The sequence below is a fragment of the Megascapheus bottae genome, chromosome 17 (assembly GCF_031878675.1).
Source record: "Megascapheus bottae isolate mThoBot1 chromosome 17, mThoBot2.hap1, whole genome shotgun sequence".
Lineage (NCBI taxonomy): Eukaryota > Metazoa > Chordata > Mammalia > Rodentia > Geomyidae > Megascapheus > Megascapheus bottae.
In genome coordinates, this window is record NC_143525.1 from 40,177,675 (window position 1) to 40,203,042 (window position 25,368).

Genomic DNA, 25,368 nt, shown 5'->3' on the forward strand with positions numbered 1-25,368 from the left:
CAGGCTCAGATCTGAAGATCAAGGTTCAAAGCCAGCCTGGACACAAAAGGACCTGAGACTCTTATCTCCAATTAACCTCTAGAAAATAGGAAGTGGGGGCTTGGCTCAAGAGTAGGGCAGTAGCATTGGGCTGAAGAGCTGAGAGATAACCACCAGATTCAGGGGTAAGGTGGTAGCCTTGAGCTGCAGAGCTCAGGGACAGTGCCCAGGCCAAGTTCAAGCCCCATGACCCACAAAAAAAAAGTCTCATGGTCTTTAGTGCCCGGGCTGGCTTCAAACCATAATACTCAGATCTCAGCCTCCTGAGTACCTACGATTATAGGTGTGAGCCACCATGCTTGGCTTCCATGAAACACTTATCTCCAATAAACTACCCCAAAAAGCCAGATGTGGAGTTGTAGTTCAAGTGTCATAGCACTAGGTCTTAAGGAAAAAGAAGCCCAGGGACAAAGCACAGGTCCTGAGTTCAAGCCCTAAGATTGGCACACACACACAAAGAATGGATAAATGACACTAGCCATACTACTAATATAAAAGATTTCAGGAATGGAAGAACAGGAGAGAGAAGATAACAAATTCAGTGAACACAGTACAAGTGAAATATAGCTGGGGCATTAAAGCAGCTGATTATAGAGATTTGGTTCTTAGAAGTTTTAGGTTAGAGCTCCTGTTTGGACATATAGCTACTCAAGAGGCTGAGATATGTGGACTGGGACTTAATGCCAGCCTAGCCAGGAGAGACTTAGCATCTCTCTCTCTCTCTCTCTCTCTCTCTCTCTCTCTCTCTCTCTCTCTCTCTCTCTCTCTCTCTCTCTCTCTCCCACACACACACACACACACAGCCAAAGTGCAAGTGGTAGAACACTGGCCTCAAGGTGAAAAAGCTCAGGGATGGGAGCCAGCCCTTGAATTCAAGGACAGGACTGGCAAAATAAAAATAAAATAAAAAACAAGTCTTAAGCTAGAGATGCTGATCAAGGAGATGTAGCACTGTGGTAGTATTCTAGAAATGAATGGTGTCACTGGAAAGCCAGAGGGCACAATTCTTGGGAAGAATGTTTCAAGACTATTGTCAAGTTCGATGGGAGAGAAGGCTGCTTGGCCTTGCTGAGACTCTCAGTTATTTGAATATTGCTTTCACTTTCATGTCCATAACTGATAAACTCAAGGAGTTTAAGGTGTTTAAGACTTGCTTGCCTACCTGCCTACCTGCCTGCCTGCCTCCCTTCCTTTCTTCCTTCCCTTTATTCCCTTTATTTAGCAAATGTAGTGCTATACACACACACACACACACACACGCGCACGCGTGTGCGAGGCTCTGGAATTAGATGAATACAGATTCTTTTTTCAGTTCTGATTAAGGATGAAGCAGTTAAATTTCTCTGACCCTTGTTTTCTTGCACTATAGAAGAATGCCAAGGCTGAAGATGTGGCCTAGTGGTAAAGAACTTACTCAGTATGTCCAATCTCTTGGAAAAGGGCAGAATCAGAAGGAGAATAAACCAAACACGCAGTAGTTAGGGTTACATTATAATAAATACCTGGTTGGTAACAAAAGCCTGTAATGTGAGCCCTACGGTATATTATATAAAGTAAACAAAAAAAGGCTTCTCTCTTGGTAACAAGTCCTATCACCTACAAATTTAGAATCTTCAAGCCCCAACCAGCATACTTTAAATTGATTGTGTGTTGATTCATGTGTGAGCTGGCTTCAGCATTTCAAGTTATTAAAAGGTAGACTAGAAAGTTCTACATGAGCAGGCAGATATATTTCCCTTCCCACTCTGATTTAAAAAAGAAACAAAAGGCTTAGTATACAAATCACAAATGAGAGATGAGCTCAGAATCTCAATCTGCATCATTATTTCCGGTCATCTGATGTAGACAGTGGAACATATCCAAGTAACAGTTTTATTCTAGTCTACAGCACACAAGTTTGGTTTTTTTTTTTCCAAATATACATTTCAGTGGCTTTAACAGTATGACTTTTGAACAGACTTTAAATAAATCCACAAAAAGTTAATACATTATAAACAAAATATACACAGCAAAACAACCAGCATCCAGATGGTCAGAAGCATGCATACAAAGGTGGTCGGATAGGTATTATTTACCGGTACCTTGCCTATTTCACAGTTCAACAACATCAGTTCTTTTGCTCTTCATTTCCCCACAGTTCTCCAGCATCAGCCTACACATACAAACAAAATAAACTTTCCTTTAAGTTACATAAGCTTTACTTTCAATCAGGCAATTCCACTGAACAAGCCCATTAGTATTAAACAGGCAACCTGAGCACTAATCTAAAGGCAAGGTTAATTTAGTCCTTAAACCACCAATAAGAGATTAACCAAATGAAGCAATAATACATCAATCTTAATATAAGACATCGAGGGAAAAGTAACAGTGAAAAATAATATATATATACATACATACATACATACATACATACATACATAAATATGTGCCATGATATAACCCATGGACTACAAACACGAGTTTCTACCTGTCAAACAATGTTATTCATATTTTTCTATGAAAGGAAAAGCAAAGTGTATATTGGGAGAGACAGAATAAAAGGCAGAAATGTGAATCAACGCATCTAGTTTCACAATTTGAAACAAGTATCAAATTGATACTATAGAACTAAATGACAATGACTTAATCACATTGGGCATTAAGCTCTGGGCACCAAACCAGGCAATTCTACCATTCACTATACTCCATAATACTCTCAAGGAGCTTTCCACTGATGGCCAAATGACACTAACAGAATACAGACAGGACACCCATTCGGTGCTGAAACAGACCTTGAAGGCCTAGAGAAGAATTGAATCTTTTGCAAAAGTTAATGGTATCAAAATATTTCTCCATCCCTGGTAACCCAAACTAAGTTTACTAATATGGCCCAAAGCAGCACTGAATTTGGAGTCAGAGGTTGGCAGAAAAGTTTGGAAAACTTCAGTTTTTAAAAATTGGCAATGTCTCCACACTTAATAAAACTATCAGAAGAGGTATTAGGCTTGTTGACTTGTGGAATGTTGAACTGCCTGTTGTAAGAAGTCACAAGATGGATAAGGAAATCGCAGAGATGCGCTTCAATGACACTCATTCTTAAAAATTTACAAAAACCTAAAGTTCCTATTTAAAAAAATAACCATGTTATGCCAAGATGAAACATGGTAACAAGTAGTGCAGGTTCTGATCATGATCCTTGGACACAATGAGTGAGAGAGTGATAGAAACAATTTTTTAAATTTCTCTTAAAAAGGAAGTTCTGTTATTGCGCTGATGTTTACAACCTGACCTAGTCATTTAGAAAATATCATCTAGCAAAATCTGAAAATGAAAATACAAAATCATTATTTGTAAACATCAGGTGGCCAAGGCTACCCAGAATCCTTCATGACAGTGAAATGGAATGAACAATTAATTCATTACCTTATCTTTTTGCTGTGAGGGAGAAAATTCCAGAACACAGCTTTATATACTTTCACAGTAATTACATTAATATACACACACACACACACACATATATATATATGTATGTATATATGAAGTCAGTGCAGTTTCTTCTTTCTTTCTCCCTCAGTGCAATCATCATCTTACCCCATTCCTAAGTGCCACCACCAAGATAATACTGCTTTGAAGACCTAGCAGACTGGTCATAAATGCCGCATGAAGTCCGTGGGACTTCGGTAAAGGTATTTCCAAATGGCATAGTAGTGTACTGCAGCTGCTGTGGCCACAAACAGGTGCCAGATGGCATGGGCAAATGGAATGATGCCATCGCTCTTGAAGAACACAACGCCTAGGCAATAAATGAGGCCTCCACAAGCCAGTTCATGAAGACCGTCCGTGTTGTTCTGTTAAAAAGAGGAAAAGAACAAAATAAAAATAAAAAGGGTGTGCTAACTCTCCCATGAGTTCCAGAGACAGCTTAGAACTCTGTCCTTCCTCTGGCTCCTGATATTTTCTAGCCAGTAAAAAGCTCTGTGTGAACAGAATCCTAATCTAGAGACATAAAACACACATTAAATACTTCATGGGACACAGTTTTGCACTGTCAGTCTTCTTCATCTCTAGGACCATCTACTTATAGGCTCCACACGAAATCCCAGCCAGCTATACCCATCTGCTGCATGTGTGAGAATGCAACCAGCCAGACACAGAAAGGTCAATATAATGAACTTTTCACCTTCCCTTTTAAAAGCATTCTTGTCTGTGCAGGCAGGATGAACCTCCTCCCTTTATAGTATCCCTACCTCAGCTAGCTAGGGCTTTCACTTCCCTTTGGCCTCCTCCAACACTGTCTGCTTTGGGGGGATGGGGGAGAGGGGGGAGGGGGAGGCAGTTTCATCTGCCTGTGGGTGTGGCCTCACTATGGCTGACACAGGAACCTGAGTCTGAGTTGGAAGTGTGGAAGTGACCTCTGAACATACTCATCACACAGTGCAAATTCTCTCCTTGCCTCTCAGATGCTCCCAGTCCTTTTAAGCTGCTATGATTTGCAAAGACCTGGGTCCATGAAAGACCAGTGTGAGCAAGGAGGGATGGGAGAGAGGAGTGCTTGGAAGCTGAGGAATACATAGTATCCCCTGTATATCTGAAGATGAGGAACCAGAAGGTGCTGGTTTCACAGGGCAAGGAAAATCTCAGGCTGACCATCAGAGGGCTGAGGACAAGGACAGACAAGTGATGGCTGCAGCCCATGGAGCCATGGGGCCAGCCCAGGTGCTTGAGTTCTTTAGCTCAAGGCTAGCACTCTATCATTTTGAGCCACAGTGCCACTTCGGTTAACTGGACATAAGAGTCTCAAGGACATTTTCTTCCAGAGCTGGCTTTGAACTTTGATGGTCAGATCTCAGCCTCTTGAGTATCTAGGATTACAGGCATGAATCAATAGTACCCGACTAGGAAACATTACTTTTTTGTGTGTTTTTAATGATGAATGATTTATGGTGTAACACGCAGATCTCAAGGTAGGGTGTGACTAGACACATGTATGCACCCATGTAAACGTATATTATTTGATAGCCACTTACTCTGCAGCCACCAAAGCAAGTACAGATCCCAACAGTATCGACACAGTCAACCTGAAGGAAGAACTCTACTGTACATACAGTTCTGTGTCTGGCATCTTTTCTGCTCAACATATATATGCTTTTTTGAGATTTGCACAGTCCTGTTGTATATTCTTTAATTCCTTCTTATTGTGGTTCATGGTTGATTAACTCTCTTGCCTTTTTTTTTTTTTCCCCTTTTTGCTGCTTGGGGATTGCCATGAACACAGTCAATATTTACATGACTTTAGAAGTCTTTTGTCAATGTATGTTTTCATTTTGGTTGGGTAGCACCTGCTGAGTCATTTGGGAAATGTAGGTCTACTTCTGTAGGTAACAGTACATTACACACAGTTTTTACACTGCTTCCAGCAATACATTGGGGGTGGATGGGTTCCAGTTACTTATCTTTGTTGGAATTAGAGTTCTCTAGATTTTAATTTCAACCATCCTACAGCATATATACAGTGGGAGCTCATTCAGGGCTTTCATGTTCATTGTCCTAATGATAATGACACTGCATACTTCTTTATGAAGTGCCTATTCAAATCTATCTTCTACTAAGAGCCTCCAGAGTCCCTGACTCATTAGTTCCCTCATCATGCTTTAGAAATTTAATGCTAGCCCTTGGTGTTGTTTACCATGTTTTGCTTCCACTGTGCTGTGTAGATCTGTAACTTCAAAAGGAAAGAAAGAAAGAAAGAAAGAAAGAAAGAAAGAAAGAAAGAAAGAAAGAAAGAAAGAAAGAAAGGCAAGTTCCAACTATCATTTCTGTTCGATTTCATTAGGCGATGTGATCTCTTCCTGCAGGTTTTTGGTCTGTCATGGGGCTTGAACCCTGGCTTGGTGCTGCTCCTGAGCTCATCAGCTCAAGGCTAGTGCCTTACCACTTTTGAGTCACAGTGCCACTTCCAGCTTTCTGATGGTTAACTGGAGGTAAGAGTCTCATAGACTTTCTTACCCAGTCTGGCTTTGAATCCTGATCCTCAGACCTCAGCCTCTGGAATAGCTAGGATTACAGGCATGAGCCACCAGTGCCTGGCAGGTTACCAAGTTCTATTCCTTGGGTAGTCACTTTGGGGGAGGGGGTGGGAAAGGGATTCAGTTTGTCATTTCTGTGGACCTGTCTTCTCAATTTCACTCATTTTTATTTTCTTCTACAATAAACAATTTGTTTAATTGAACGTTTTTGCTCAAAGTGTAATGTTCTATCCCTTTGAGCCACGGCGCCACTTATGCTTCTCTGAGGGTTAATTGGTAATGAGTTTCATGGACTTTCCTACTACAAACTGTCCCATAATATTTGTTTAAGGTAATACTATATGGCAGTTCAGTGTTACTGCCAATGTGATGACGATATTATGACACCCTCAATCTAGGTGCTTATGGTTAGAATCTATTAAATGTCTCCCCAAACTCATGGGTCACAGACTTGGTTGCCAGCTGCTGAGCTTCTGAGAGGTAATTAGTGAGACCTTCAATTCCAAGGACGAAGTCAAGATTTCACACCTGGACTAATTAAGAGGAAGTATGGCCTGGTTGAAGGAAGTAGGTCACCGGAGGCAGATCAAAAAAGGTGTATTTTGCCCCTAGCTCCTTCCCTAGGGGTTTCTCTGCATTTTGCCTATGAAGGGATCACCTCTGCTCTGCCACATACTCCCTCCCTATCAGGATGCTCTACCTCACCACAGGCCCAGAAGCAACATAGCCTGTGGACTGAGATCTCTGAAATCTTGAGCCAACAAAAATCCTTCCTTCCCCAAGTTGTTTTTGCAAGCATTTTGTCACAGAGATGAAAAATTAACACACAGGGCTAGAGCTTTGTTCCTCAGAAATGGCTTTTGCAGGTCAACTGTGTGTTTGCAGTTTAATGGTCTCTTCAGTTGGAATGGTTGAAACGGTGATGAGTCCAGCACTGGGTGCTGTTTGGAATCTCCCTTTATCTCGTGGCCTAGGAATGGCTTACTCTTGGCTAAGGCTGGCGGAGTTTTGCAGTGCTTGGATTCAGCCCCAGGTTCGGGTCAAATCTCCTTTGTAGATTTCTAGAGCTGCTTCTCTCTGCATCTCCATCCTCTCCAGCTGCTCCGCAAACTACTATAGCTGTCTGAGCAGACCGAAGTGCCAATTTCTGTTTCCTTTATGCACACTGCTCTCTCTGGGCTCTATATCCTTTTAGTGCTACTTGGAACATGTCCAAGGAAACAAATGGGGAGAATTCAAAGCTCCTTTCTTCTTGCTGTTGTTGTTTCTCTTTCTTTAACCTCAGGAGTCATTCCTGTGCTGTCCATGTTCAAAATAAAAAAAAGCAAAAACAGTTGTTTTTGTTCTTGTTTCCCAGTTCTCTATGTCAGAGGCCTGACTCCCACAAAGAATAAGAACCAAGGCCTAGAGTCTTCAAAGCAAATGGATTCCTTGTGAATTTAGCTGACTTGCTCAGTCCTTTCTGATCTGGACTCTGTCCCTCTTCATCACACTGGGGTGATCTGCACACCTGTTCCAGCACGTGTATGGATGCAACCAAGCAGGTGCTCGAACTCCTTCCATGCAAACAGTGAGCTACTTTTAATTCCCTGGAGATGCTGAGCATTCTCCCAGTCCAAATTCCTTCCTTCTCTATTCTCCGCCTAGAGCACAGCTCCAACTCCAACCACCTTGTAGCTCCCACTTGCCTTTTCTAGTCAGCTAATCTATTGCTCCTGGTCCTTCTGTCCTGTGGTTTCCATAGCAGCCTGAAGTTTCTCTAAATCAAAGACATTATACAATTTTATTAGATCCCTTTCTTGGATCTGAGCTGTACGTGCCTGCCATATTCTAGGTTATCTGATGGCGGTGAGGGGATTTACCCTGCTTCATCATCATAAACATTAGTCACCTGCTGGTGTCTCACTTACGAAAATGCCAATTAAAGATTTAGGCTAGTATGAATACTGGATAGACCTGATCTTATGATACCAGAAGGAATGCAGTTGAAATCCTGCCCTAATCATTCATTACCCATCTACACACACTGCTTAGACTGCTTTCGGTGTCCTGAATAGCCCTGTAAAACTACATGGCTGTCATGGCATCACGGCAGATTTTTTCATTTCAGCCATTTATTGCTTTTGCAAACTATAGGATAGGGAGGGGAAAAAAAGGACTCTTTTTTTTTTTAAAGGGAAAAGAAAATAAATAACAGTGAAGTTATTAGGGAACTCTGCGAATCTTTCTTTGTGGAAGCAAATGATCTTTTTCTATTTTTCCTCTTGGAATTTGGGACAGGGCCCCCTAGAAGGCCCAGATTGGCCTTTCGCAGTCTTCCTACAAATGGCCTTCTAACATCTTCTGAGTCTTAAGATTTCATAGGCCAAGGAAGGATCGTTACTACACTGTTGGTGGGAGTGTAAACTCATTCAACTGCTACAGAAAGCATTATGGTGCTTCCTCAAAAGACTAAACATAGAGAGCTCCCCTAGGACCAAGCAATTCCACTACTTGGCATTTACCTGAATGTCCAGAAACAAGGACATACTAAAGCTACTAGCACAATGCTGTTCAATGCAGCACTATTTATCATAGCAAAGATATGGAACCAACCCAGATGCCCCATAGGATCAAGAAGATGTGGTACTTATACACAATGGAATTCTAGGCTGCCATCAGAAAGAATGACATTGCCCCATTGGTAAGGAAATGGAAAGACTTGGAAAAAAATCATATTAAGTAAAGTAAGCCAGACCCAAAGAAACATAGGCTCAATGGTTTCCCTCATTTGTAGGTCCCTCCTAGCAGAGGATTACAATAGCTCGAACCTAGGTACATAAGGACATATGAGACTTAATGAAAGGATCTCTAGGATGTGATTGTTGTTCTTAATGTATGTTATTTCTCTTCTCTTTTGTTGCCCTTTGTTTATCTCATATTGTTACTGTATCTGACTTTGTTGCCTGATATATTGTATATACGTTTATTTGTTTATTTGAAGTAGGGAAAGGGGGAAAACAAGATGATTGGGAGGGGGGTAGCAGGAGGGAAATGGGGACAAAAACATGAGAAGAGGTATCAATGTGTGAGAAATAATGCACCTACTACCTAGCAAATGTAACTGTAACCCCTCTCTCTATACATTACCCTGACAAAAAAATTCACAGACCAGCAACTTATATTTTCTCCATTACAACCAACTTCAATGTTTATTTTCTTACAGAAACTTAAGGTTAATAAGTCAATGAATCCAATTAGAAATATCCACTGTCACATAGTCACATGCAATTTGGGGAGGAGGGTAAGGGTAAAAGTAGACGTTATTCAAGAAAAATGATTAAATATATAAAAATCATCGAAAGGAGAGAAATATATATGTATGTACACATGTCTATATATGTATACACACATATATGTATAATTTTCCAACCCTTAACACTGTACTTAGTCCAAATTGCTGGCACATTTCATTATTTATATTTTTTTTAAGTTTTTTTCTAGTTAATATACTTGTTGTAACTTCAGGAAGGAAACCTACATACTGTATCCGTGAGCATGCACAAGCCTCAGTGACTTAAAAGGAAATATGGGGAGAATGGTGGAAGGGTAACTTTGATCAAGATGCACTGCACTTATAAAATTGACGTGTCAAACTAAAACCTCTGAGTGCAAGTACTACTTAAAGATATTATTAAAAATTAAAAATGAAGGAATTAAATGAATCATGAGGCTGTTTCTTACCATTGATGTAACCACCAAGGCTGGAGAAAACCCCATGGTGAGATAGAAAAAGAGCTCAACTACTTTATACCTGCAAGAATAGAAATATGGCTATTTTATTGCTTTAACACAGGTCATTTGAATACCAGCTTTTCCTTGTCAATTTTTAAAAAAGTAAACTTCTTAGTATTCAAATGAAATGCATTTCCCAATAGCAGAATAGTAGGCGTCTACATAATAGATGATAGACGGTAAAGAACTAGCCTTTCTTTCAAAACTCATTGCTACAGACAATGTTTTCTGCCAAAAGTGGCTGTAATTGAACCCAATGCAATGTGCGTCTTTCCCTTTCTGTTGTGACACTGCTTTGCCACCACTGCAACCCAGAGCTATGGGAATAGTAATGGAGGAAGATGGACCAGTGACCTGCGCCTAATGTATCAAGAGCAGAGAACCAGCAAGCCCTGTAGAAAAGACATTTGAACAAATCCAAGTTTCTAAGGCAATCATTTTTGGCTACAAGACAGCTGTATTAAAATTCAACATAATATATCTAAATATATCAAATTTTCACTTTTCTTAATAAAAGACACAAGAAGTGTTCCAATTGCAACTTTTATAATGTTGTTTATAAGCTGGGTGCTGGGGGCTCAGACCTGGAATCCTAGCTACTCAGGAGGCTAAGATCTGAGGATCTCAGTTCAAAGCCAGCTTGGACAGGAAAGTCCACGAGGCTCTTTATCACCAACAAACTATTCAGAAAAAGGTAGAAATGGCATTGTGGCTCAAGTGACAGAGCAGTAGGCCTTGAGCAAAAGAAGCTCAGGACAGCACCCAGGCTCAGAGTTGCCAGGATTGGCAAAAATAAAAATAAATAAAATTCAACATACATTTCTGCCTCATCAAACTAATCTAAAAGTTCCACCAAGGTTGGGACCAAGTTTTTTTTTTTTTTTTATGTTTAGATCTATACCACTTACAGCAGCACAATTCAATGATTGCCAAATTGAATGGTCAAAGATAATTACACTTCATTTTGGTGCTCTATACTCAAAAGCTACCATGAAGTAGCTATCAAGGAAAGAATGGACTCCAGGAAGTGGTTTATACCACAAGACCTGTAAGGGAAGAAACAATAGCTTCCTTACTTTATTTCTATTTTATTCAAGGATATAATTCAGGGGTTTACGCCCAAGAAGGCAAACCATTCTCTTGCATTTATGCATACCACGTAACACCACTTGGCATTGCAAATTATAGTTCAAGGTACATAAGTGAAATTCAAAGTCAAAAAGACATTAGAGAAAAGTACAATTTTCTCCGGACTAGAGAAAACAATTTAATTTTCTCTGACAAAATACAAATTATGTCTGATTCTGAGAGTCATTCTGTCAAGTGTAATGGACAAAGAATTTAAAGAGCTATAAATTAATAAATCCAATGATTTTTTCTTTTGATTGTAAGTTTCTCAAATTCATAATGGAAAGAGCTATAAAATAGGAATTAGAATCAGAAGACTTGGACTCTTAATTTCTAGATGATTCATATATTTGATGCATATCCAAAGTATTCCCAATTTTAAGCATGAAGCTGAAGTGGAAGATCTTGAAAGTCTCCAGGTTGATACATTTCAGAAGGCCTAAGTCAGGCACCAACCACTGGCTCTCACTTGTAATCCTAGCTACTCAGCAGGGTGAGATCTGAGGATCATAGTTCAAACCCAGCCCGGGCAGAATCCAAGAGCATAGCATTCTTCGATTCGTATTTATATACTGTCCTTTAAGATTATTCTCCTAAAATGTTATTTAAAAATGAAAAGACATATAAGGACACATATGTCACTTCTAAATGTATGCCCTAGAGGAAGTAGTGCTGTGGCTCAAGAGGTAGGGTGGTAGTTTTGAGCTGAAGAGCTCAGGGACAACATTCAGGCCCAGAGTTCAAGTCCCTAGTAAACCTGTGAATAAGCAGACCTTAAGACAGCCCTGTGCTGCTCACAGGCCATCCTGGTACATTCTGCTGAAGACATACATACACCTGAATCTCACCCTGTGAGACTAATCTCCAATTAGTCTAAAAAACCCAAAGTAGAGTTGTGGCTCAAAATGGTAGAGCACTAGCCTTGAGCAAAAGAGCTCTATGATAGTGTCTATGCCTTGAGTTCTAACTCCACGACTGGGAAAACAATTGCAGATCTTTCTTTAATGTTGCATAACTCTTATGACTATGAGCTATGAATAAGGGGTTAAATAGCTAGGATACTGAGAGTTTGATGTGCTTCAAAATGGTCCCTTTCTCAAGTGCTGTGTTGGGGTCTTGGAGTTGGTTACTGTCAATCTTCACAGAAACCCTTAAAAATTACTTTGATTATGAATTACAGAGGATAACGCAAGTTTGAGTAAGAGATGGCTTCAAAATGATAGACCACTTTAATTCTCAATCACATTAAACCATGTGTGTGCCATTCATATCTATATTCTCATAACAATCTATCCATCAAATATAGGTACCAAAGGTTTGCTGAAAGTGTGGTAAGTTTTGTTTATGTATTTCTACTAGTTTGAAGTATAAACAGAAAGAAAATTACACTGCAATGCAGGTAAAATTTAGAAAGTTAACTTTGGAAACTATCAAATATAAATGATTTTTCTCTTACTTTTCATGGTAGAGAAATACATAAATGGTTCCTCCAGCTGCCATGAGCCAGATAAACCAACGCATATGAGATGCCAGGGGTCCAAGTTCACGGAGATTTAACCTACAGAAGTAAACATGAAAACAAAGGAAGAAGGGATAAATGAAGGGAAACTACAAAACTGTGTTTTCTTCTCATCACTGAAAACAGAATATACTAGGAGAAGGGAAGGAAAAAAAGGCATTCAGCATAACAAGAAAATAAAGGAAATATTTGAGCAACAGAGGTAAAATTAACAACTCAAAGGTAACACTGTCAGTCTTTACAATAATCCCAGTATGGGTTAAAAACAGAACTAGCCACAAAACAGACATATAAAATTGCGTCTCAGAACATCTGCTGTGTGTCCCCCCTTTTCTAGCAAGGGCACACTGACGTAAAGGCTGCTTGTTTTACATTTCTGAACACGTATTTGGAAGTAGATTGCTTACAAAGCTTAATAAGAACCCTCAACAAAATTCTAAACCAGATCACATACCCACAGCTGATATCCAGTACACAGACCCCATGTCTCCATTATCAGCTTCTCTGCCAAGGCAGAACATGAGAAGAACTACTGCCACAGGTGTTATTGAAGACTTTTTGCTAGAATTTAACCAGGGGCTGCTGTGAGGTCTGAATTCCAAATGCTATGAATTCATGCATACCAATTTCACATTAAATACTTTTTTTAAAAAAGAAATATTCTGATTATCTCTGATTACAAATGAAAAAGTTACTTCTTGAATATCTAAAACCATAGCTGAGCAAACTGCCTACTCTGGTACCTGATTCCTTAGTATTTTTTTAAAAAATTTTGTTTACTTATTTTAAATTGAAGTGTATTTCACAAAAGCTTATATATTCTTGCTCCAAAATGAATCAGACCTATAATTTAGTAAGAGGAGTTGGGAAGAGCTAGCACCTGCTTTTCATTCTAACAGGTAATTATATTTCTTTGAATGACTAAGACTGTCAGAATCCAGAGAAAGGCCTGCTATTTTTATTGACTGCAGCACCTAATAGCATATGAATTTCTGTTTAAAACTGGACCATGGCTTTCTGACCAAGGAAAACTAATGTTTATCTAATTATGAGAATTAACACATAAAAAATTGTATTTGATCTGTACCAAAATGGTTATTAGATAAAGGAACCTGAACCATTGTAAGCAGTTTAGTGGTTTAGTTTGCTTACTCAGAGAGCAAAAGAAATGAAAATGAATGAGTATATAGTAGCCATTGTATTGCAAAACTAATTGAAGACACACACTATAAAAATTAAATTTTTTTTTTCCAGTCCTGGGCTTAAGCTCAGGGCCTGAGGACTGTCCTTGGATTTTTCTCAAGGCTAGAACTCTACCACTTGAGCCTCAGCACTACTTCTGGCTTTTTCTAAGTATGTGGTACCAAGGAATCGAACCCGGGTCTTCGTGCATGCTAGGCAAGCACTCTACCAGTAGGCCAAACTCCCAGCCCAAATTTTAATTAAAAAAAAAATGTATATTTCCACTTGAAGAATTCAATTCCAAGCATTCTGAAATGCAGCAGAGTATATGGATACAATGGTCAAAGTTACAGATTTTGAGAGAGAATATGCTACCCTACATGCAAGCTCACCACAATGCTTCTTGGGACCATTCAATCCTTGGATAACTCAGTTCTGAACAACAGCCATGTTCTCCCCTTCAAATCTTCTAACACAAGTCAATCAAATTAGGGGAAAAAAGTAAGTATGTGTGGGTCGGGAGGAAGGGTGTGGTACATGCATGAGGGCTGGAGGCAGGGAAAGAAGAAAGGAATGGCATGAATGACTGAGATATAAAAACACAAAGATCCTATCTTACCACGGAGCATAAGAAGCAGCAATGAAGAAATAGATAACCATCCTGTCACACATGTGGAAACAGTGTTCCACTGTCCTGTGGAGGGAGAGAAAGGGACGGTAAACAAGTGAAGTGACACACTGATCTGGACCAATTTTCAGACCGGAAGAATGGGTTGCTATTCTTCTACGTTGCAATTTCCATTCTTATTCTAATTCTTCATGGTAATTACAACTCATCCTTTGGTGTCATAGCTTTTGCCTTGGATGTCATGGGGCTGAATTTCTATTTCTGTTATTTTGGGGGGGGGGGTGCAATAGACAATCTTACTACCGTGGGTAAGAAACAGGACTAGAGTCCCTATGATAGCTGAGAAATCTAAAATAGTTATAAACAAACACAATGTCTTTTCTGCCATGTTCCATCCCTTTAAGATCTTATCTAACAGGAAGACAAAATTCCTTGAGAAGAGATCATGCCCTAGTATCTATCACAGTGTAGGGCACAAATTCTTAGTGGTCCAGCAAACAATTGCCTGAATTGAGGTCCTGTTCTGATCTTTTTAGGATGTTTTTAAAGAAGCATTTGCTTTAACTTAAGTGTAGACAGTTTAGCTGTAATATAGAACACTTCGTAATTTAGAAACAACAACAAAGGGGCACGTGCCTAAAGTGGGTGGCTGCTTGAATTTCTAAGGAAGTCACTCCTTCAAAGAAAAAAAAAAAGGTCAGGAAGTATACACACAAAGACCTAACTCCCTGGCAAAACTAACTACAGGCAAAAAGAAAAAAGAAAAGAAAAATGAAATCTGAGCTAGCTGCAGACTCTAGGCTAAAACATGCTACTTTGAAAGAGTTAGGAAATGGCACAGGGGTAGCAGGAAGAGGGGGAAATCTTTCTTTTCCTTTTAAACTCCTGCGAAGACTGTGATTCTTTGAGAGGATTCGAGCCTTTCTAATGGTGTCTTCTGCATTGCCACACATGGTTTACAGAAGGTAGTAACACCTAGGTCTCATTTAAGATCTGTCGTTCACCTCTGACTCCCAGTATACTTGCTTTCAAGTAAAATGGAAATATCCTAGAGTACATAAAGCATTAAATGTGAATGTGGTGCGTATGCCTTAAGCACATGTAGCCTATCTTTCTAGCATATACAAGTACCGACACATGCTCTCAATATAATTGCTAATTCCCTTCTCCCACTTCAACTAAGGTTTTATTTAATACTTAAAAAAATTAAAAAGAAGAAATGCAGAGCAGACATCTACATGTGGTTTATGATTCTAGCAATGCTCTTTCAAGGTTTAAGAGAGTCATGTTTCCATTACATCTTCTTCTCCAGCCCCTGCCAGGGAGGCCCTGAATACTGAAGCAGGCATCTACAACTCTTTATTGATTCAGAAATCGAGACATCAAGGCCAAGGCTGCTGAGGAACCACGAGCACAGGGTTGTGCCAAGAAGATAATGAAGTGCTCTGTTTCCAGACAGGCCTCGGGGCCCTGCAACAGTAAGAAGCCAGGAACGGAACAGAACGGAACCTCTGTGGCTTTCTTTTGAGTACATTCCACGATGTCCTTGTGAGTCAATGCTGTGGTTTTATTTTAAGCCCAAGGAACCGTCACCTTATAGGGAAGGGTGGCAGTCTACCAATTGCACAGGACATGCTGAAAAAGACAGGGTTAGAAATCTGAGGATGATACAGTGCTGTTGCTTATCTCTAACAGGGGCAAATCAGGTCACTTCTGAGCTGTAGTTTCTCCAACTGAAAGTTAAGGGTATAGATAAACTAATCTCTAAGTATTCTTTCCAGTTATAAGACTCTATGATGGTTCATGTGCTAAAACCAGTAATGATCTCATAAATCCCAAATGAAACCCATCTTTTAATAGCTGAGATTTATTTTTTTTCTAACATTCTATGAAATCAAAAGAAATTTGACTTTTTAAGGTTAATTTAGGCTTCTTTTTGTTGTTGATTTTTTTTTTTCAGGCAGGGTGTGGCTAATATATAAGCCCAGGCTGGCAATGACCTTGCAATTCTCCTACCTCTGTCTCTCAAGTGCCAGGAGTATAGACATCTCCACAACATTTAGTCCAAAAGGTATTTCCAAGTATTACCAGAAATAACTTTTCATCTATGGGGTCCTCCTCACTGGAGAAGATATTTTGCATCTCCATGAGCTAAATCTATTAATTAATTCAGATTCTATTTTGCAAGCAATTCATTACATCCTAGACAGTGTGCTATCTCTCCAATTAGTCTTTCATGGAGAGAAGGTACACTGTTACATCCCTCTTATTGGTAAGCCAAGAGCTGCAGTATTGTTTGGAGGGTGTCCTGCTGTTAATAATGGCAAAGTGTAACTTTTGTTTCTTCTGTTTTAGTTTTTTTTTTTTGGGGGGGGGGCCAGTCCTGGGCTTGAGCTCAGGGTCTGAGCTCAACTAGTTCTAGCTCAAGGCTAGAACTCTCCCACTTGAGCCTCAGCACTACTTCTGGCTTTTTTTTTCTATGTATGTGGTACCAAGGAGTCATATCTGGGTCTTCATGCATGCTAGGCAAGCACTCTAGCACTAGGCCAAACTCCCAGCCCCTGTGTTTTAGTTTTTAAACAGTATTGATAGACAGCTCAGGCTAGAATGGAACTCTTGATCCTTCTGCCTTAACCACCTGAGTGCTGGGATTACAGGTCCATGCCACCACATCAGGCTAAATAAAATATGTACCTTTTGAATCATATATACAGAACTTCATCCTAAAAGCTCAGCTTCACAGCACAGTTTATATACCCCAACTCTAATATAATTCCTTACACTAGAGTCTTACGTCCCTTTGCAGTTTTCAAATTATTTTCACATATATTATCTTAATCACTTGTCCCAGTAACCCTAGGAATCAGATATTACAACTCCCAATTTAACAAATGAAACCACTGAGGGTCTATGAGCTACAATGACCTTTTGCATGTAAAGTAGCAGGACTAGACTCAAAGCTTACACGCTGAGTCCACATGCTTCACTGAGGAAACCTCAGCTGTCCCACTCTTACAACATTCTAGTGAGTGTGTTCCAACCGGAAAGTAGCTCTCAAGATTTTAAGGCCTAAGATCTGGAGAGCTAGTGAGGCATTGCTTGCAATTACTTGATCAAAAGGCCTGCTTTTCCTTGGAGGCATGAGGGGCTGAGAAGAGGGCTCCTGAATCCTATCCAACCCACAGAAAATGTCCTGGTTTAGGGGACAGCATTAATGGAAAGGCAAGAACACATCTGTTAGAGGTTTGAAAGTTTGCAGTGGACTAAATGAACTACTTGGGCTACATGAGCACAACATCCATAGTACCTTAAGTGGCTCTTTTTCCATGATACAATGTGAAATACTGTGGAGACGATGAAGAGGGCACAGAGGCCCATTCCGTAAATCCATGCCGTTATCTTCTCCCAGCAATCATCGGACAGCCGATGCAGAAGAGCACTGCCCACAATGGCGGGAACAATGAGGAACTAGGGGAAAGGGAGGCAGAAAATAAACATCCTGGCTTTTAGAGGACCAAAGCTTTTTGCTAAAAACACAAGCAGTTTAACAGAAACAAATTCAGGAAATGATTTGAAAGAGTTGCTTCCCTTCATCAGTTGCTATTGGCTGTGCTGAGGCAGGTATTGAGACTTCAGCGCCCAAGAAGCTGCACCGGGCAATGGGAAACACAAATGGGCCAAGATGCAACATTACTCAACTGTTGCAAAACAGGTGTTCTTTATCTTAATTTCACAAAACCAGGGCACACTTCGTTCAGAGCTGTACACACAGACTTCTCAAGAAGGCACTGATTTTCAAATATTCAGTCCTGTAGCTCCCACGAGCTACTAAAATGCCAATATTTCAGCATTGGAATAAATCAAGTCTGTAAGTATTATCATGTATAAAACACACACATCCCAAATCAATCATTGAAGTCATTTGTCCTGATTTTTTTTTTACTGGAATTCTTCAAAGAGATTTTAAATTATTGTTGCTATTTAATTTTTAGTAGTACCTTTCAAATAGTGAAGAGTAAATCTACTCTCAAGGCTTACCTAATCAAAAACAAATATAAGACAACAGAATCTTAAGATCTGTTGAGGACTTGCTTATTTGTTTGACTGGCTGGGTTTTTGTTTTTGCTTTTGTCTTTTTTGTTTTTGGTAGTACTAGGGTTTGAATTTGGGGCCTTGCACTTTCTGGGCACGTGCTCTACCACTTGAGCCACGCCCTCAGCCCCAGGATCTTAGAATTTTTATTATTATGCCATATTCCACATTAAGTACAAACATAAATTTTAGTAACCGATGCCAAAGTTTGCACTGACCCACAGCAGTATAAGAATAAGGACAATAATGTAAGTTTTTCATGAAAGAAAACTCACGTGATTTTAGAATTTCCTCTATTGAGCCTATCTTCTTTCTAAGCTTTTTACATACAAGTATCCGATCCTTATGAAACAATACCAGGACAAGTTTGTATTCCTTTTAAACTATTTTCACTGGTCATTACAATCCCAAAAATCTGGGGTATAATTTAATAAAATCAGCTTTTCTCTTCTAAAACATTAGCAAGAACTATCAGGCAGCTTTTTCTTGGTTTCAGTTTATATATTTTTCTTTAACTTTTATACACTGTATAACCTAATATATAACCTTTACATTATTCATATATAAATATATATGTAAATGCACATCAACATCATTTCTCTCCAGTGGTGACAAATCTTCATAAACAAGTTTCTTCGATTGTTTTCTGACTAAGGTACTTAGTTAATATTCTTCTTTTTAAATAGGAAAAGCAAGTAAAGGACAAAGCACATGTTAGGTTCCAACATACAACAAAGCATTCAACTTGCTTTAGTTTCTGGTGGCAGGGTCCAGTCCTAACATTCAGGTAAAGTCTACCTACTCAGGCTGACCTTGAGAAATAATCACTCCTTCCTCCAACTCAAGCCCTATTGGGAAATATGGCAACAACAGAACAGGTGTACTTACTGCATGTGTGTAACAATTAGCAGCATGTTCATAACAAGTCGGTTTGTAGCGGCCATTGGCTGGGGCCGGATGGTTCATGAAACTGTAGAAACAAAAGGCCATCTTGTGAGCAAAGCCAAGAGTGTGTATTTCCATCTATCCTAAGTGAAAATATGATTGCTGACAAAAAAACTCTTATAGGAAATAAACCAAAGGCACTGGAAAGGTTTCTGTTTTTGCGCCAAGAAAGTACAAAGGTTGATATAGGTAGATCTTTAAACCCTTTTATCCTGGGATAGAAAAAATCTTGTCCTGCTAGTTTCCTTTTATTATATGGCATGTTTGGGCATCAGACAGCTTAAGCAATACTTGGCTAACTGCAGGCGACCTAAATAGGTACATTCTCATCTTCATCCTTCCTGAATAAAAAGAATTAGCTTCCACACTCAACCTCAAGGCTAGCACTTGATATTCTGGCTGTAAAAATCCATATAAACACAACAAATAAGACTATATGTGCCTACACTGGAGAAGCCAGTTAAGACATACAGGTAGCATACCATACTTCCTTTTGGTCCAACTTCTGATCTCCATTAGCAGCAGGCTAAAAACACAAGTTCTACATGGCAAAACAGATGAATGGGCTCTTCTACTACAGTACCATTAAGGCCACCTTCCTGCCCCCACAAGCCAAACCCACATCAGGTTGCATGAGGCAGTCTGGATTGTTCTGAGGGGTTTCAGGAGGGAAAAATCAAACAGTGATCTTGGAGAGGAAGATGAAGAAGATGAGGAAGAAGAAGAAGATGAGGAAGAAGAAAAAGAGGAGGAGGAAGAGGAGGAGGAAGAGGAGGAAGAGGAGGAAGAGGAGGAGGAGGAGGGGGAGAAGGAGGAGGAAGAGCAGGTGGAAGAGGACACAGAAATACAAACAGGAGAACAGAGCCCTGACAGCATTTGGTTCTGAGGTTCATCCTGTCAATGAGCCTTGAACAATACATTATCCTTCTGCTCAAGCTAAATTGGTAGAATGGGGCTTTAAAAAAAATTTTTTTTGGCATGGAAGAGTTCTAGCTAGTCACACATTATTCATGCATATGATTTAAAAAATGGCACCAGGATGGCCAAATAGCAGAGCCAAGTTGCAAAAAAAAGGGGGGAGGGGGGCTAAAAATGAATGATCATACCATTTCTAAACCGTGTCCACTTCTTGAAAAGACTACCCAGTGCTTTATCCCTTCTTAAGAGTCTGATGTCCTTATATCAAACAGAAATGAAATGGCAGAGGCTGGTAACTCCACACACATAGTTCAGGGCGAACTGAGGGAGAATGAAAGTATACTTCATTTGTACCACCCAGAGGTTAGGTATTTAACTGGTGTGTAAAACATGTACTTAATAAGATGGCTTAATATCTATTGAGAGAAATACATAGCTAGCAGGCTTAGAATTTATCCAAACTACTCTACTACATAAATTATCTCAAACATCTTTCTTTCCTCCCTTGATAATCCTTTAAATTATTTCATTAATTTCCTAAGGGATAAGACTATTGCCACACCACTCTTATTAGTGAAAAGAAAACTAATTACTCTCTTGAGAAGAGTGCTTTCAGTGAATCCTGATGTCACACCATCACCCTAAAATATAAAAGCAGAGCTCTTAGTGTCACACATGAGTATGAATGTCAAAGGGCAGAGAGTTAAGGTTCCAGCAAGGATGAGGTTAGATGAAATTGCAAGTGTTTCTGTGTAAGGTAAAGTATGTAGGATTTTGCTATCCACTACCAGGCTGCAGACTAAAATAGCAATTTATATCTCTGGCAACCCATTCTAAAAATAGACCATTACAAGGCAACAGGGAGAGACTTTTGCCGTTTCTCCTACAAGCAAAGAAGCTAGATGACCATGTCTGTGAAAGTTCAGTCCCCTGCCCCATGAAGAACAATCCCCATCAAAAAAGAAGTAGGAATTCGGAAGGGGAAATGCTCCTTCTCTAGTGACCTGAGCAGTTTCTCCTGGCAGATAAGGTACAACTCAGGCAGTAAGCAATGGCAAGAGCAGCTATGCTCAGAGCATTTGACTGTCTGGGGCCCAGTGGGATAAACAACACAGTGGTTCTACAGGGAAACGATAACATATTTTTCCCCCATTTTCTCTCTTAGCCTGCCAGGGTGCAATCAAGCTTCCACTGCAGCCTTTCATCTTATTCCTAAGAGCTAAATGGAAAAGCAGACATAAAATGCAAATATACTCCCACATGCTAAGTCTAGTCTCTTTCCTGAAAAAGAATGAGAGAATTTCCAGAGTTACAGAAGATGGTAAGGTACTCAAGAAGGGGAAGGTATCTCTGTTTAATGCAAGTAACCTAATGATGAGGCCTGAGCAGAGTAGCCAGCATACTTTAGAGGGCCCCAGCGAAGGTGATTTAGCCCTCAGAATGGGAACTACATTTAAAAAATCTATTAGCCAGGTAGGGCTGTTCACTCGCTTTCTGTTAACATTCTCTCCCACCTCCTCCTTCTGGCTCAGTGATCTTATGTGCCAATCTCTAGTGATGAATTCAAAAACTAAGGGACAGTCAGTGAGCAACTCAGGGACAGGTTTTCACATCCCTTAAATCCTCCCCAAAGATCAGCCATAAGAAAAGTAGGTCCACACCCCACCAGCAGACCACTGAGGCCAAAGATCCATCTAATCCCCACAGGTTGCCTTTTGAGTGCTCTATGCTATTCATATTCCGAGTCCTAGGAGTGTCAACACCACCTTCAGAATGCATTCCAAACCAGCCCACCCCAACATCCACACACCAACATTTCAAGTCTAAAAACTCAACGCCTTAACTAGCCTTGCTGCTTCTCTCCAAGCAGACCACCTTCTTTACATGGGAGCCAGGAAATGCACATGGCACACACCCTTATTCTCATGTAGATGCTGGCTTCCCAAAGCATGTTCTTGGAACTTTTCACATGCTAAACCTTTTGAGGAGACATGATTGCATAAAGCCTTCTAATAATGCTAGCTATGTGGCCTTCCTACATAGAAATGGCAGGGTATTAAAAGCTGATCCAAAGCCACAATAACCGCCAAGTTTCCATCAGAAACAAAGCAGCAAAGGTGTTCTTGTGATTTATAACCAGCTAGAAATGATGGCCTAATACAATGATTGCACTGCAATCAAGTGCTCCTGTGTCCTGACAAATCTACTGGGAAAGCGAGAGCATCAGTTTACAGGAGATAGGTCCCTGTGAACTACCTTTCACTATCATCCTTCACATCTTCAGACAATATCAGAGTTAGAAGTTAATCAAGAAGCAAATGATCAAATACCTAAAGAGTACAATAATGTGCAGCCACTAAACTAAGAGAACATGTGTGTATTTTTTCATCTTTAAATGGATAAAACAGCATCCAAAATTGACTGGGTGCCAGGGGCTCACACACGTAACACGAGTTAATCAGGAGGCTGAGATTTGAGAACCGAGGTCCCAACCCAACCCAGGCAGGCGTGCTATGAGACTCTTACCTAAAACTAACCACCAAAAAGCCAGAAGTGGTGCTGTGCCTCCAAGTGGTAGAGTGCTAGCCTTGAGCTTGCCCAGACTCTGAGTTTAAGCCCTAATACCCATACACACATTCAAAAAAAAAGTTCAAAATTTCATTACAACAGTGCTAGTAAAGACTAGAGAATATGGGGATGATAAATGAAGTTAAATACTGTCAAAACAGGTTATCTGCAACTATAAAAACAAAAAGAAACCTGTGAGGGTTGCTATTATTTTAGTGGGAGAGGAGTGAGAGGGGGGTGTGAGATTGATTGGAATACATAGTGTAAATGTATAGAGCTGTGACAATGAAATCCCTTTCCTATAACTAATAAAAACGAATAACGAATTAGAGATTTACTATCCAGCCAAAAGGCAAACCAGCCGAATAGGATCCTAAATGAAGCTTGTGTCATCTTTTTGTTTCTGTTTGTCTAATTTTAGCACCGTTTTCAGATGGGTACAACACATAATAAAACAGCCCTCTTTCCCGCCCCCCCCACTTCTTTCTGTAAAGAATCCAAAAGAGTAGAAGAGACAAATGTTCAATCAAGTAGAGAAGGGTAATTTCACAGAATACAGCCACTGTTCTCTGAAAACAGGAAGCAGCACACAGATGTGCAGACAAGTGAAACCAAATCAGACCATAAGGCACAGGACCCCCCCCACCTCCTCCCCCATCACTCCAAAACAAATGTTACATTCTCCCCTTAAGCCCCCACCTGTCTTTACTAGAGAACCCGAGTTCCAGAGCCAGAGGCTTAGCACCCTGGTTCTCTTTGGCCCTTAGAAGTCTTGACATGTACAGTTGCCACTCCCCGGGAAGACAGGCAAGAATAAACACTAAATGATGAGCACAATCCAGACCTCAACCCACATCTAGGACCCCTGGGTCTTGGTGACAACACCCACATCTCTTCCTATGTGTTGGGTGCTTTTACCAAAGGGTGAAAGACCCGAGGAGGAGTGAAATACACCCAAGTGTGTGGGTCCTGGTAGAAAAGAGATTGGAAAGGGTGTGTGTGGGGGGGGGGGGGGGAGCGCATGGCACAAATTTCTAAAACAAAAGGCAAGGCCTCCACATTCAGCAATAATCACCTCGGGGGACCCTGTCGTGCTTTTCTTCCTTCTGATCGCCCAGCACGGCTGGCTAAGCTAGACGCGTGGTGGTGAAGGTGTGGGGGGGGGGCGGGGGTGCCGGGAGGGGGAGGAGGACCGGGTGGAAATGCCCGGTGGAGACAAAGGGATGGAGTTACCGCCGACACCGGGGAGGTGAACTTTCACCCACTTAAAGGAACACTGGAAAAGCTCGGCGCTTCCTCTGGGAACCGCGGGCCCGGCAGCTTCCCCGACCATTGCCAGCAGGCAGACACACACCGGGATCGGAGCCCGGCCCACGGCCGCCCTCGGGCCTCGCCCGCCCGCCTACCGGCGGCCCCTCCTCCGTACTCCCCAGCCCAGCCGGTCTCCTAAGCCCGGATCCCAAAACAGCAGCGCCCTGGGGACGTCTGCTAAAACCCAAAGGCCAGCGCGGCCCTGACACCGCCAGGCAAAGCTGCGAACCTGGGCCGGGGTGTGTGTGGCGGGGGGGGGGGGGGGGGTGAGGTGGGGGGAGGGGGAGCGTGCCTCAGTTTCCCTGCGGCCACGGCCGATCACTAGGCACAGCCCCCGCCCCCCTCCTCCGCTTTACAGCAGCCAGCAGATGTGCCCATCGCCCCGGGTGACCCCCCCCCAACCCCCGGGTACGAGCCCCGCCCGGACGGGGACCGGGGTGGGGGGTGGGGGGAGAGGACCAGGCTCTGGGCTCGGGCGCGCAAATCGCGAGGGTGCACCTGGGCCAGGCGCGAGCTCCCCGGAGGACGGGGATCGCCCGGGGGCTGCAGGGCGGGCAGAGCTCGAGAAACGGGTCCCGGCCAGGGCGCGGGATCCCCGGGGCATGGACCCAGGGGACGAACCCGGACCACGCACCAGCACGAGGGGGATGGGGGGGGTCCGCGCCCGGCTCGCGCCGCAGGGCGGGCGCGCGCCGCCTCGGCTCACCGCTGGAAGCGATGCTGGAACCGCATTGATCCTCCGCTCCTCCGCGGGGGCCCGGAGCTCCGTCTCGTCCGTGCCGGCGGCGGGGCGCGCGGCCCGCATGAGCTGGAGCTGCTCCGGAGGCTAAAGCGTGCCCGCCGGGGGCAAAGCCAGAAAGGAACACGCCGGGGGTGGGATCCGGGCGGGGGCTGGGGCAGACCCGGCGGCTGGGGGCGGGAGGGAGGCCGCTTAAACGGCCCGGGCACCTCCCGCCTCCCCGGCTCCTCCGCCCCCGGGCGCCGGTGCTCCGCCCTAGAGCCAGGCTCCACTCCCTCCGCTGGCTCCGCCCACCTGCGTGAGTCTTCAGCCGCCTGCTCGTCATCACCCTGGGTAGCCAATCAACGTTTAGAGCGGTGCGGGCCCTGAGCTGCCATTCATCCGCGGAACTGAGCGGTGGGGCGGGGCTACGAGGTGAGGGGGCGGGGCTCTGGAAGTGGGCGGGGCGCTGGAAGGGCGGGTCTCTTGGATAAAGCCGGTTGATGAAGCCCGATTAGAACTGGACCGGGAAAACGACCGG

General features: G+C 42.0%; 1 protein-coding gene across 2 annotated transcripts; it reads right to left on the bottom strand.

Annotated features, from left to right (window-relative positions):
* Positions 1-1,848: 1,848 nt before the first annotated feature.
* On the bottom strand, positions 1,849-25,069 carry Mmd (monocyte to macrophage differentiation associated). Of its 2 annotated transcripts, none has more exons than XM_090351068.1 (7): positions 24,816-25,069; positions 19,256-19,337; positions 17,583-17,743; positions 14,267-14,341; positions 12,403-12,504; positions 9,768-9,837; positions 1,849-3,866 (listed from the first exon to the last, which is right to left on the bottom strand). In XM_090351068.1, exons 1-7 carry the CDS (start codon positions 24,839-24,841, stop codon positions 3,666-3,668), a joined length of 717 nt encoding a protein of 238 aa, XP_090207194.1. In that variant the 5' UTR covers positions 24,842-25,069; the 3' UTR covers positions 1,849-3,665. The 2 variants fall into 2 exon arrangements, with proteins under 2 accessions (XP_090207194.1, XP_090207195.1); XM_090351069.1 differs by having other exon boundaries at positions 24,744-24,820.
* Positions 25,070-25,368: the final 299 nt, after the last annotated feature.